This window comes from Astyanax mexicanus, chromosome 6, assembly GCF_023375975.1.
Source record: "Astyanax mexicanus isolate ESR-SI-001 chromosome 6, AstMex3_surface, whole genome shotgun sequence".
Lineage (NCBI taxonomy): Eukaryota > Metazoa > Chordata > Actinopteri > Characiformes > Acestrorhamphidae > Astyanax > Astyanax mexicanus.
In genome coordinates this window covers 47094452-47108200 of record NC_064413.1, presented here as the reverse complement: position 1 = coordinate 47108200, position 13749 = coordinate 47094452, and the positions used below count along the sequence as shown (strand labels likewise).

The following is a 13749-nucleotide window of genomic DNA, read 5'->3' as shown; positions in this document are numbered from 1 at the left end:
TGAATGATATTAATATATCTTTAATGAAATAAGACAAATAATACATATATATCTACAGTTTCACAGGTTTAAAAGGGCCGTGCAGTGTGTTAGCTGAGCTATAGCTCCTCTCCCAGGCTGTGTGGATTATGGGAAGACAGTAAGCAGTGGAGGTGAGAGTAATAGAGGAAGTAACTGAGTACCAAGAAAATATAAACTATAAAAATAAGCCTTCACTGACTGATCATCACTGCATCTGATTTATACTAAAGATCACCCGGTGGATGTAGCGGTGTTGGAGAGATGGTGGATAAATGGAATGGCTGGGTTCTTATCCAATCTCCAAACCTTTAAACTTCCACCACACTGCACTACATGCCGAACCAGACACACTACTTTGGTTCAGGCTCCACCACGGTCCGCTGGGTCTCATACATCCTGCCTACGGACACCTGCAGACAAAAAGAGGAAAAAAAAGAACCATGATTAATTTCTCCTCAAGTAAACATCTACTGGTCACATACAACATCTAGTCTATCTAATCAATTGAAGACCTCATTCTGCAATGTTGTTAAGTAAAAATATGGCAAAGGAACAGTGGAAGAACAGGAACAATGGGGGTGGGGGTCAAGTTGAGCTCTGGAAAACCAAGTCATATTTTCCACAGAACTAGAACAAAACTTTAAATATAAACTGCAAAAAAAAACAACAACAAAAAAACAGACAAGCGATTTATTTCGGCAGACGTGAAAACAGTAATCCCACTCGGACGCAGATTAAAACAACTGCACTGAGATTAAAGGTGGTCTCTATCTGGTCCCAAACGAACCCAAGTTATTAAATACAGCTCTGGCCTACAAAGCCAAAAATGGACCAGCTCCTTCATACTTGATGGCAATGGTCAAAGTCAGATCTGTACCAAGAGCTCTTAGAGCTTCCAGTACAGCTCGGCTTAAACCACCATTCTTCATAACCCACAGAAAACAGACATCCAGACTCTTCTCTGTGCTGGCACCAAGGTGGTGGAATGAACTTCCACTGGTTGTCAGAACAGCAGAGTCACTCGCGGTCTTCAAACGTCGACTGAAGACACATGTTTTTAAAGAGTTCCTACACTAATAAAAAAACAAAAAATCTCATAGGGTTCTAAACATGATCAAGCTCTGTGTATCTCTTGATCCTAGTCTACAAACTAGCTATGGATATTTGAAGCAACATCGAAGCACTGTTGTAAGTCGCTCTGGATAAGGGCGTCTGCTAAATACCTTAAATGTAAGTGTAAATGTAAGCTCTGGAAAAAAGAAAGCCACCATATCAGTTTCTGGATCAGTTTTTTTCTGATTTTGATATTTATAGGTACATGTTTGGTGTTTTATCATATAAACTAGAGACATTTCTCCCAAATTCCAAACAAAAATATTGTCATTTAGGGCATTTATTTGCAGAAAATGAGAAATGGATGAAATAACAAAAAAAGTGGCAGAGCTTTCAGATCTCAAATAATACAAAGAAAACAAGTTCATATTCATAAAGTTTCTGGAGTTCAGAAATCAATATTTGGTGGAATAACCCTGGTTTTGTTTTACAGTTTTCATGCATCTTGGCATGTTGTCCTCCACCAGTCTTACACACTGCTTTTGGATCATTTTAAGCCACTCCTGGTGTAAAAATTCAAGCAGTTCAGCTTGGTTTGATGGCCTGTGATCATCCATCTTCTTCTTAATAATATTTCAGAGGTTTTTAATTAGGTAAAATAAAAAAATAAAAAAATCATAATCTTTAAGTGGTCTCTTTAATTTTTTCCCCAGATATGTATATTCTTCATGTTTGAGCTAAATGGCTGTTCAGGTGCAGTTTAACTTGATTTATTACCCAGATAATTAATACAACTATGATCCAATTTAATCTCTGCTAATGCTCTTTGTTAAGCTGTGGAGAATAATGCATTTACTTTCTTGCTGCCGTTCCAAGTTAATAAACTCATTAACTGGGTCAGACCAGAAAAACAAACATGTAAACCTTGCTGAAAACCGTTTGGCCAGAGAGGAATGCCAAACTCTGTGACGCAGTGAAGACACTCGGCACAAACTAGCTATCTTTAAAACCTCCAAACAACAGTTTTTATCTTAGAGGGAAAAAAATGGATTAGTGGACAGCAAAATAATCCAGCGAGAGTTAAGACATTACCAGCTACCAGTGATGGTATAGTTACTTTGAAAAAGTAATCCGATTACTGATTACTCCTTTAAAAAGTAACTTAGTTACTTTATGGATAACTTGATTTTAAAAGTAACTAAGTTACTTTACAAGTTACTTTCTTAGTAACTTTCAGCAGCTGCAGACACCACCTCCCGCTGCGGCGCCGCCTTAACGTAAAAACTATAACCAGTTTTGCCAATACTCCCTTTATTGAAAATGCATTTTTAACAGCAACAATTTATCTCTATTAAGTTGAACTATTTCCTAAAAAAATAAAAATAAAAAAATTAACTTCACATAAATATTTTTTTTATAAAAAATTAAATATGGTCTTTCTTGATTTTACTAAACATAAATACTTGTTTTTATAAAAAATATATAAAACAAAGAAAGTCTTTCTTGACCTGACATATTTAACACTGTAAATCTGAATATTGAACTTGTTGTTCTCTGCAGGGCAGCAAGGAGTGGTTTTATAAAACAGAACCGTGTATATGGTCTAGACCAAGGATCACATATTTGCAGACTGCGGTCCGGGTCCGGACCCAGACGTTGTCCAATACAGACCCATACCGGACCCAGCTACTGAGAAGGATTTAATTCTGACAGTGAGTTACTAAGTAACGCGTTACTGACATCACTGCCAGCTACATTTTGAGACTGAGCTGTCTTCGCGGGTCAAGAATACGTGACTGGTATTCTATCTTTACCAATTCTTTATAGACTAAACAACATTGATCATTTTAAACAACAAGATCCACATATGTGAGCAATCAGCTTCTCCAGACCTTCCCCTGTTTCTTAAGTCTTTATGAGCCTGAGTACACAAACCCTTCAGCTGCACCTCCCAGCAGATCACGCACAGGATAGGTGTCTGTGTGTTTAAGCGGAGCATGAAGCAGGCAGGTCCAGGGATGTGTTGTAATCTGAGTTTGACGGTGTGGGTTCAGCGTTTAAACAGCAGAGGTTAAGCTCTGTTAGAGCAGACTGCAGAATAAATCGATAGCCAACAGGCCGCCAGGCCAAACAGGTTAGGCCTTGATGATGAGCGAGCGAAAACACTGGAGTACCAGCTGGAAAACTCAGCCCCACACACCTGCGGAGAGGGACAAACATGCCCAAAACACACTCGAAACTCCAGAGTGTGCCATCAAGCACACACACACACTCGGCTGGAACACCACAGTCTGGAGCCAGGCACACTATGGTGCACACAAACACCAACACATACAACAAAGTCACTATCAGTGATTACTATCACACTGATTCTGTACCGTCAGCCAAACATGTGTTTATTGCAATAAAACATTAAAAAACAAACAAACAAGCAAAACTATATATTCATATATTTATATGATTAAATTATTGTATAAATTGTTTTTTTCAAATTCTTTACTAGTGTGATTTCCTCACTCCTCGAACCACAGCATCACTGGAGCAGAGTGACTTTTGACATCTGGCAGCTGTTTTTCACACTCAAAATTTCACAGACAGAATTTCTTGATGAATGGACCAATAGAATTGCTTTAAATTAAGTAATTTACTTCTATTGACTTCAAATAGGGATTTTTTGTCCTTTTCCTGTAAAGTTCCCAATATGAAGATACAAGATTTTTGTGTAACAATGCCAATACACAAATATGCACACACAATCTGTCTAAAACATGTACAGCTACACTACTTTTTCTTTAAAGTTTTTAAAAATATGGCATAAAAAACACTGAGGTTAAGAGCCACATTTCCTCACCACGCCCCCCACAAACACAGCACCAATCAACAGGCTACAGTACAGTACAGTACAGTAATTGACTTAAAAATGGATCTATCAACATCCATGAGTATTGCCATGACATCCCTCAACATCAGTTGAGCAGTGTGATGTCTTGCATTGTCTTGGAGGGAAATCAGGAACATGTTAAATAATGTTGGCACTGTTGTTTCCATGCCACATCATTTTTTTAAGCCACTTTTGCCACATACAACTATTGCCACACAGTACACCAAAGCATAAAGCAAAATTACTGTGAATTTATTGTTTAGAAACATACTGCTGCTATTTAAATTGTATCTAAGCTTTATGATGAATAAACCAATAGAATGGAAATGAAAGTTAAGAAGGGCTTCCTGTGTATTAAGCTACCATATTAAAGATTAAAGATGCAGCTTTTGTTCGTATAAAATTGTACACATCTGTACACAACAGGGAGTTCATTCTCATTTAGATTGTTGGTTCTTGCTTGGGTTAAGAAAGAAGTTTTTTATAGGGGGTCTGTTTCTAGGGTTTCATAAGTCTTTGGCGGGTGGGACACATTTGGCCTTTTCTATAGCAGATTTAATTGCTTCTATAAACAAACAACAAGCTGAAAATAAACTGCCTAAAATAGATATTACTGAGAATGCAAAAGCTGAAAGTTTATCCAGGCTAATTGTCAGCGCTGGGTGAGCAGAGGCGCTGTGGTATGGGCTGCACCGAGAGACAGACTGTGTAAGATAGAGGGGTGTGTGATTTATTTGCAGGAGTGTTTAGTTTTCTCTTTAATCCTCCTTTGTGCGGAAGGCTGTCGGCGGTGTGTGGAGTGAGTCAGAGCTCGATAGAGCCGCACTGACTCAGCCCAATCTGCTGGATTTGAGTCTTCCCAGCGCTTCAGAAAACTCCGCTCTGCAGTTAACTAATGCCGCGGATGAACGCAACACTTGGCCACTCTATTAAGAGACACCTCAACAGGAGTCAAGGAGCCCATCCGTTACGAAGACACGCCGTAACGTGCGGCAAATTGCCACCCCGCAGGGGAAAAAGAGCGCTGGGGGAAGAAAAGATGCAAGGTCGGCTAAGGGGATGCACGCTTTCATTTTTCAAAGTGATGCCTCAGCATAGAGGAGTGTTCAGGAGCGGGGCTGAGCCTCTGTAAATACGCTGCGCGTCCCAGTGACATGGACCATCTGTCAGATCCAGCGGCTCTGCGTGACTCCTGCCCGTAACCTCCGTTTAGAGGAGCTGGGGCGAGGCGTGCAGAGACAGCGGTGAGCAGTGGCCCACAGGGATGCAGCACAGAGGCTAATGGGACCGGGGGGTGGATATAGGGCAACCTGGGCCAGGTGGGCCGCCCCCCCTGAGTGGAAGAGCCAGCTGGACTAGACAGAAGCTCTTCAAGCTCAGGTCATGTTCATGTACTTACATGTAATATGCAATATATTTGGATGCAACAGATATGTTCCTTATTTCTGTTTCTCATATGGACCTGTATTATATTCTTAATTAAGGAATACTGATATATATATATATATATATATATATATATATATATATATATATATATATATACACTGAGAACAACAGAGCTATATATATATTTTTTTTTCCAGAGCTACATATATATATATATATATACACACATATACATATATATATACATATATATATATATATATATATATATATATATATATATATATATATATATATATATATATATATATATATATATATATATATAGCTCTGGAAAAAATAAGAGACCTCTTTGATTTGACCAAATTGAGAACCTCTAAAATATAATCAAGAGAAAGATAGGCGATCACAAGCCATCCATCCAAGCTGATCTGCTTGAATTTTTGCACCAGGAGTGGCATAAAGTTATCCACAAGCAGTGTGTAAGACTGGTGGAGGAGAACATGCCAAGATGCACGAAAACTGCGATTAAAAACAGGGTTATTCCACCAAATATTGATTTCTGATTTCTTAAAACTTTATGAATATGAACTTGTTTTCTTTGCATTATTTGAGGTCTGAAAGCTCTGCATCTTTTTTGTTGTTTCAGCTATTTCTCATTTTCTTCAAATAAATACACTGAATGACAATATTTTTATTTGGAATTTCGGAGAAATGTTGTTTATAAGTTTATAGAATAAAACAACAATGTTCATTTTCCTCAAACATACACCTATAAATAGCAAAATCAGAGAAACTGATTCAGAAACTGAAGTGGCCTCTTCATTTTTTCCAGAGCTGTATGAGGTTAATATGACAACAATCTTAAAGAGGTTAATTCTGAGCAATAGGGGATACTGAGACTTGATTTGAAACACTTTTAGTATCACAAATGCAGTTTTTCGACCACAGCTGCCCTTGTGTGTGTGCAGAAGCTTGCCTAAAAGAAACTGTGTAAAAACTCAATTTTCAATGGCTATTGATGAAACCCATTTGGATTAATGTTGATTTTATACTCAGAGTCTGTCTCTCAAACACACTACTTGATTCTCTCAACTATGGACTAAACAAATCTGCAGACTAGAGTAAACCAGCACTCAAACTCTCTGTTGACTGCATGTAATTGTGTTTTCTATGGTTCACACTGGCACTGCAGGTACAGTTTTAATAGGACAATATCTGCTATATTAAATCCAATAAATTCTGGTAGAATAATATTTTCTTAGGAAAATTTAAACCATTTCAAACAAGAGATCAAAATCCCTGTCTTGAGTATGAAAAGAAAAAATCTCACACAGCTCCATGTGTCTGATGGTCCAGTGATGAGTCTGAGCACGTACACAGACCCCCCCTCTCCCTCTCCCTCTCTCACCTACCCCATACAGCCTCTGCTCTCTGCCCTTCACTCAGCACACACACACACACACACGGCAGTGCATTACACTCTGACGTGATCTACACTATATTTCCACATGTTTGTGGACACCCCTTTTTAATCAATGCATTCTGTAAGTTAAGTTGCACCAACTGACCAAATGACCAATTGCTGGCGCTGGCACAGATATACAACTGCACATACACAGTCTGGCTAGTCCCTGTAGAGAAGTATTTTTTTAATAGTATAGGACTTTCTCTGTTCCAGATAAACATGAACCTGTTGGCACCGTGCCTAATGTCTTGTGTGGGCTAGAGGGGTTAAAAGCCCTTCAGCATTAAGCTGTGGAGTACTGGATCTATACAAAATATTGCAATGCACACAACATTATGGGTGGCATACCAGAGTTCAAAAGAGGACAAATTGTTGGTGCACCTCTTGCTGAAGCATTTGTGACCAAGACAGCAAGTCTTTGTGATGCATCAAGAGTCACGGTATCCAGGGTAATGTCAGCATACCACCCAGAAGGACCAACCACATCCAACAGGATTAACTGTGGACGCTGTAAGAGGAAGCTGTCTGAAAGGGATGCTCGGGTGCTAACCCGGATTGTATCCAAAAAACATAAAACCACGGCTGCTCAAATCACGGCAGAATTCAATGTGCACCTCAACTCTCCTGTTTCCACCAGAACTGTCTGTCAGGACAATAAATTATTGTGGTCTAAAACCCAGGTGTTTCAGTTTTTTTGTCCAACCTCTGTATGTCCTCTGGAACAGATATGTATAGCAACAAAGTAGAACTACTTCATTACTCTACTTAAGTAGTAAAATACTGTATCTGTACTTTACTGAAGTATAATTGTTTGTCTCCTACTTCCACTTTTACTTAACTACCCATTTTATATGAGTTTAATACTTTTACTCCAATACATTTTTAGCGTGCTGCATCGTTACTTGTTACCAGGGGCGTCGCAAGTCCTTTTTAGGGGCTCAGGAACAGCCAATGATAATCTACATTCACACAATATTAAAACAGCACTCTTTATTCATACCACTCCATATATGTCCTGTGTCCCAGAGCATGCGTGTTTATGTCATGAATATTGGATTGATTTTCCAAAATAAGTAGTCTAAACTTTCGAAATAATATAAACAATATGATATTTAAACTTCTTTCTGTAAAAACTACACAACATAATACTTGTACTTTTACTTTAATACTTGAGTAGAACATTTTAAAATAAACTACTTGCAATACTTAAGTACAAAACATTTTAAATACTTTAGTACTTCTATTTAATATAAGTATGATGTTTAAAGAGCACTTTAAATTTTACTCAAGTCACTTTTTTTTTTTTAAGTGCTTGTGTTTTTACTCAAGTCTGGATCTCTAGTACTTTATACATGTCTGCTCTGGAAGGATGCTGCTCCATCCAGTACGTTTGGATTACCAGGGCATTCTCTTTTTTTTGCTATACTACCTATTTATACTCTACAGGTGCTACTTATCACATATTGTATTTATAGATGTTCATATATGGAACTGTATCTGCAGTATAACGTCAGATATAATCCTATTATTTGATTTATTTCGCAGGAATATCATGTCACTCAGATTATTGTGTACATATAATAAATCCATCTATATGATCAAGTTTATCCTGCTGGTTTGCATGATTTCTTTTTCAACACTTTAAAAAACGGCCTAATGCCACACTAACTCTTAATATCAGCCTTTAGGTATTCATGTACGGGGTATCGCCAACATTCGCCAACATTTTTGAATATCATGAACAATATTATACCCTGAAATATCATGCCATATCATCCACCCTTACTGATCACATCAGGAAACTACTTTTTTTGTTTTCAGCAAAAGAAAAATTCACACTGTTCTCATTTTCCATTATATATCTACTAGAGACAGATTATATCTGTCCAGTATCATTTATTTTACTTTAATCCTGGATATATGGAGATATTTGGAGTTCATTATTAGCATCATGACATTCTGGATCATTGCCTTCTCTTACAAATCAAAAAAATATATATATTTTTAGTATCTGAGTTAGGGGTGTGCCATATCATATTGTATGCAATAATACAATTTTTTTTTTTTTTTTTTTACATTCAGTGTTTTTTCATATCGTCAAAAGTTGTCACGAAAATAACATGGAATATTCCGATATATCACCCACCCCTAATTCAAGATGAAAATTATTTTAACATTACTTAAACAATTTATTGAGTCAGATTAAATAAATAAACATATCTATGAATTAATAATCACAGTTTCTAGTATTCTGCCATTGAGCCAAGAGCCCACAGTGATTATCCAACATCCTGACCTCAGTAAGACCTCACTCTTGTCAATGAATGCTCCAAAATCTATCAGAAAGACTTCTGTGAAAAGTAAAGACAGTTACTCCAACAAAAGCAGGATAAACTCTTTAATACCCTTGATTTTGAAAGAAACAATCAATAGGCCGGTGTCCCAATACTTTTGTCCACATGGTGTAGTAGTAAAATGTGCTTGAGTTTAAAAATAAGTCAGTCACTCTTGGTCTTAAATGGTTAATAAAAGCAAAAGACTCGCTAACAAAGTTTTAACAGGGAGATTTAGGGATTTTATGGAGATAAATGATGGTAATTAAAATATAATGCCATTTAAAAAAACACTTTTTTAGTGTCACTGACCCCAACAACAAAGCTAGCCTCACAAAAATGTTAGAGAAAGCAGTCTTCCCACAGTTACGCTCAATTCTACACTTAACCCGAGGTCAGACTAAAACTCTGCTTATGCTCCAGCCTCTCAGGATGATCACAAAAACACAGCAGTGAGAAAAAGCACACTGTGTCAACAGTCTGCAGCCAAGCTGAGAGCAGCTCCCTGCACTACTCAGTGCCAGCTTGGACAGTGCCACTGTAGGCCTTTTTTTGGCTGGCATCAGCGGGCACGCAGGGTACACAGCACCCCCGGGGAGGCACCTGTGCCCACTGCAGAAAAACAGAGTGGCTCTCGCTCCAGAAACGCTTGACACTGCACTTGAAGTCCTACAGCTCACCTCTGCTTGAGAGAGAGGAAGCCTGGAAGGGAAAAGGCATGCAGGGGGCGCCAGTGAGCTGAGAGAGGCCTAAAATCTCTGCAGGACATAGCAAGAATAATTTATGAGTTTACAGGATACTAAACAAACCTGCAGTGTTGAGATCACTGCTAAAGATAAAGATCTGACTCAGGTAAAAAGTCCTTAAAATGATCACAAATAGAATCACAGGTTAGAATCAAATATAGTATTGTTTTTATTGTCTGTTCCTCTGAGAAAACACCAGAGTTGGGGATCTGGGGTTGAGCTGGGGAGCTAGGGATGAGCTGGTGAGCTAGAGATGAGTTAAGGAGCTAGGGATGAGTTGAGAATTAGATGGGGAGCTAGGGATGAGTTGGGGTGCTGGGGAGGAATTGGGATGAGTTATGATATGAGGATATGAGGATGAGTTGGGGACCTGGGGATGAGTTGGGGATCCGGGGGTGAGTTAGGGAGGTGGGGTGAGTTAGGGAGGTGGGGGGTGAGTTGCAGATGAGTTGGGGAGCTGGGGGTGAGCAGGGGTGCTAGGCTAGGTTGGGGAGCAGGGGTGAGTTGCGGATGAGTTAGGAGGATGGACATGGGCTTTAATTGGGGAAATGGGGATAAGTAGGGGAGCTGGGAATGAGTTGGGGAGCTGGGGGTGAGTTGCAGATGAGTTAGGGGGATGGAAATGGGCTTTAATTGGGGAAATGGGGATAAGTAGGGGAGCAGGGGGTGAGTTGCGGATGAGTTGAGGAGCTGGGGGTGTGTTGCGGATGAGTTGGGGAGCTAGGGTAAGTAGGGGTGCTGGGGGTGAGTTGGGGAAATGGGGATCAGTAGGTTAGCTGGGGATGAGTTGGGGATCTAGGGTGAGTAGGGGAGCTATGGGTGTTTTGTATAGTCAGCTCACAAACAGCATGGAAATCACAGTAAATCAGTAAAATTTGGTGACACCTGGATGGGCCTTAAAGTGAGTTTTTTTTGGAAGAGCAGGAGGCTGGGCTACCCAAAAAAAGGATGTATGGTTTTTGGACAAATAGTGTGTGCTCAATTTAATTTTTTTTATAATTTCTTATTTTTTTGCTTTAGAAAATAGAACAAGACTGTTACCTGCAGTCTTGGAAACATAAATACATACAAACACAATAGTATATATTTATTCATACAACAGTTTCCATTTTCCACACTTTTCCAGATCTAAAAATTCATAAAACCAAATTCCATCATAGTAACTCTCGATTGTGTAAAAAAAAAAAAAAAATGTGGCATCAGTTCCATAGTATGACTCATCTTCTTACTTTATGTGTAATCTTTTATCAAATGCACCACACACACACACACTTGCACTAAGCGACAGCTAGAGGCGCCACTTAGCATCCGGCTCCACAAAGGAGTTCATGCTGATGTGACTCCACTAACTTTCATTCACTGTTTAGCAACGTCTGCATTTTCTTAGGTCGTAACCTGTATTGTTAAAGCAGGCATGCAGATTCCGGACAGTTTCACGAGCGCAGACGCTACTCCTCAGAGAGCCATGCAGCATCTATATTCTCTCTCCCAGCTGGCACTAAGACAGATGTTTAGCGCAGCATTGTGGAGACAGCACAACAGCTGGCCCACGTCAAAGCAGGAAAAGCCTGGGACTGGGGAGGTTGCCGGTGGGTGCCACCAGCCAGTGCTGGAATTTTCCTAACGAAGGAAACACGACACAAAAGAGAGAGAGGCCGAGAGAGAGAGAGGTGCGGATGTGACTCACACTCACACCGGCTTCAGCGCACCAAATGTGTCTCTCTTGTTCTCACCTACAGTCCTTCTCTCTACCTCTCTCTCTCTCTCTCTCTTTCCTCTCTCTCTCTCTCTCTCTATCGCACTCCCTCTCCCCAACTCGGTTTTTGTTCTCTCCCTGTCGCAGGATTTTTCGGAGCGGTCAAACCCGCAGTGGTTCCCACAGGCAGGCTATACTTGGACACTCCTAATTATATTGGACAGCCACTCAAGCAGATTTTCTCTCGTTTTAACAGTACCCAGTTTCCAAACTCGTGTGAGAAAATAGCTTTACTGTGGAGAACAAACACGTGCACACAGTGTCACTGATGCAGAGCATCACTCTTTTTCTTCATGCGCATTTCTATTACCTGCATGTACTGTTTAGTCTCTTTGCTTATTGGATGCCTTACACTGATCAACCATAACATTATTAACTATATAGATGACTATATAGAGTGAACAGTATGATTGTAAAGGATAATTACACACTAAATAAATAACAATTAAAACAAAATGGAAGAGTTTACATACATTTATGTCATTTATAGCTCACAGCTTAGGGATGTGTTAAGGCCTTGGTACGATATTTCTTGATAGTTGTTAAATGTATCTCGCGAGACTTATGCAGATTTATGCACAGGTAACCAAAACAAATGTTTGAACATTTTAGACGACAAACAGCAGTACTTTTTTGCTCGAGTGAGCCGCACACACACCCTTCTGACAATAGTTCTAAAGTCTAAAGGGACTCATGTGAGATCATACAGGAGAGAAGTAGGTGGGTTTATGGTAAAACCAGCTGCAGTACTTGCATACTGTTCTGTATTTTACTGCGTATGAAACAATTTATATAATTCACAATCAGAGTAAAACTGACTGACATCCATTATAAGATGATTACTAAAATTTTTTTTAATTCACCTGCAGTTTTGTATTTCCTGAGATTCAGTCAGATAAATATTAATAATATTATCAATCATATATTTTAACTTTAAAATAAAAACTATACCCAATATAGTGTTTCATATTGAAAGACGAGTATCTTCTCGCACCCCTACCCATAGCTATAGCCATTTTATCATAACATAAACCACATAGGACATAACATAATAACAATTATAGGTCACATATCATGGAACAAACTATAGCATCATGTCCCGTAAAGGAAGCTAAAGAACGCTGCACTGACAAGCTGACCTGCACTGTGTGTGGATGTGAGTTTCTTGTCTGTTTTCAAAGACAATTCTAGCCAGGTCATGATTACTACCACCCAATACTGGTCATGTTTAACTGGCCATGACCACGCAGGCAAGAATTCTCTCACAATATAACACCTCACAACTCCCATCATGGTCCCAGGATGATTATATAATATATAAATATAATATATATATAATATATAATACATATAGTATACATGTGGTAGACACTTTATTATATAAAGAAGATTGTAAGAGATGATCTAACACCTGTAAACATGAGGACAGGGTAACTGCGCAGTTTCCAGCCATACCCCTGCTTTGTGTTTGCAGTTACCTGTGTACTTTTCGAGTACACGCACTGTAAACTCAGGCCTGGAGGTATGAATGAATGGACTCTGCAGGAGTATATACAGTAAGAGCGTGTGTAAACCTCTCAGCACAGCTACACTAGAGGGCAGCAGTGCCTCGCTGCATCTCACAGGCACGCTCCAGGCCCAGTTAGACTCCTCTGAGGTGGGCAAGGCTCCACTCACACTGACCGTGCTCCTCCACTACTGGAGGGGGCGGAGCCTGAAGAGAGAGGTGGCGGCTTTGCCAGCCAATCAGTATGCGGCAGGCACACTCTCATGTTAATTGTTGCGGCTGCAGCAGACACCCTGTGTCACACTGCAGATCCCCCTGACACACACACATGCGTGCGTGCGTGCGTGCACACACACACACACACACACACACACACACACACACACACACACACACACTATACACACACATATATATATATATACACACACACACACACACACACACAAAAGCTAGCAGAGAACACGATCACAAAAAGTGTTACAGCTTTTTTTCTTTTTTTACACAGACAGGAAAAAATTAAATAATACTGCTGTCCCTACACACGCACACACGCACACACACACACACACACGCGCACACACACGAATATTA

General features: G+C 39.5%; 1 protein-coding gene across 1 annotated transcript in view; it reads right to left on the bottom strand.

The window, feature by feature from the left end:
• LOC103036122 (LYR motif-containing protein 4) overlaps positions 1-13749 on the bottom strand; it is an 89095-nt gene continuing 75346 nt past the window's right edge. The window contains exon 3 of the mRNA XM_007238633.4: positions 1-431. Within this exon, the coding sequence (XP_007238695.1) occupies positions 372-431 (60 nt within the window). The 3' untranslated portion in view covers positions 1-371. The remainder of the gene's footprint in view (positions 432-13749) is intronic.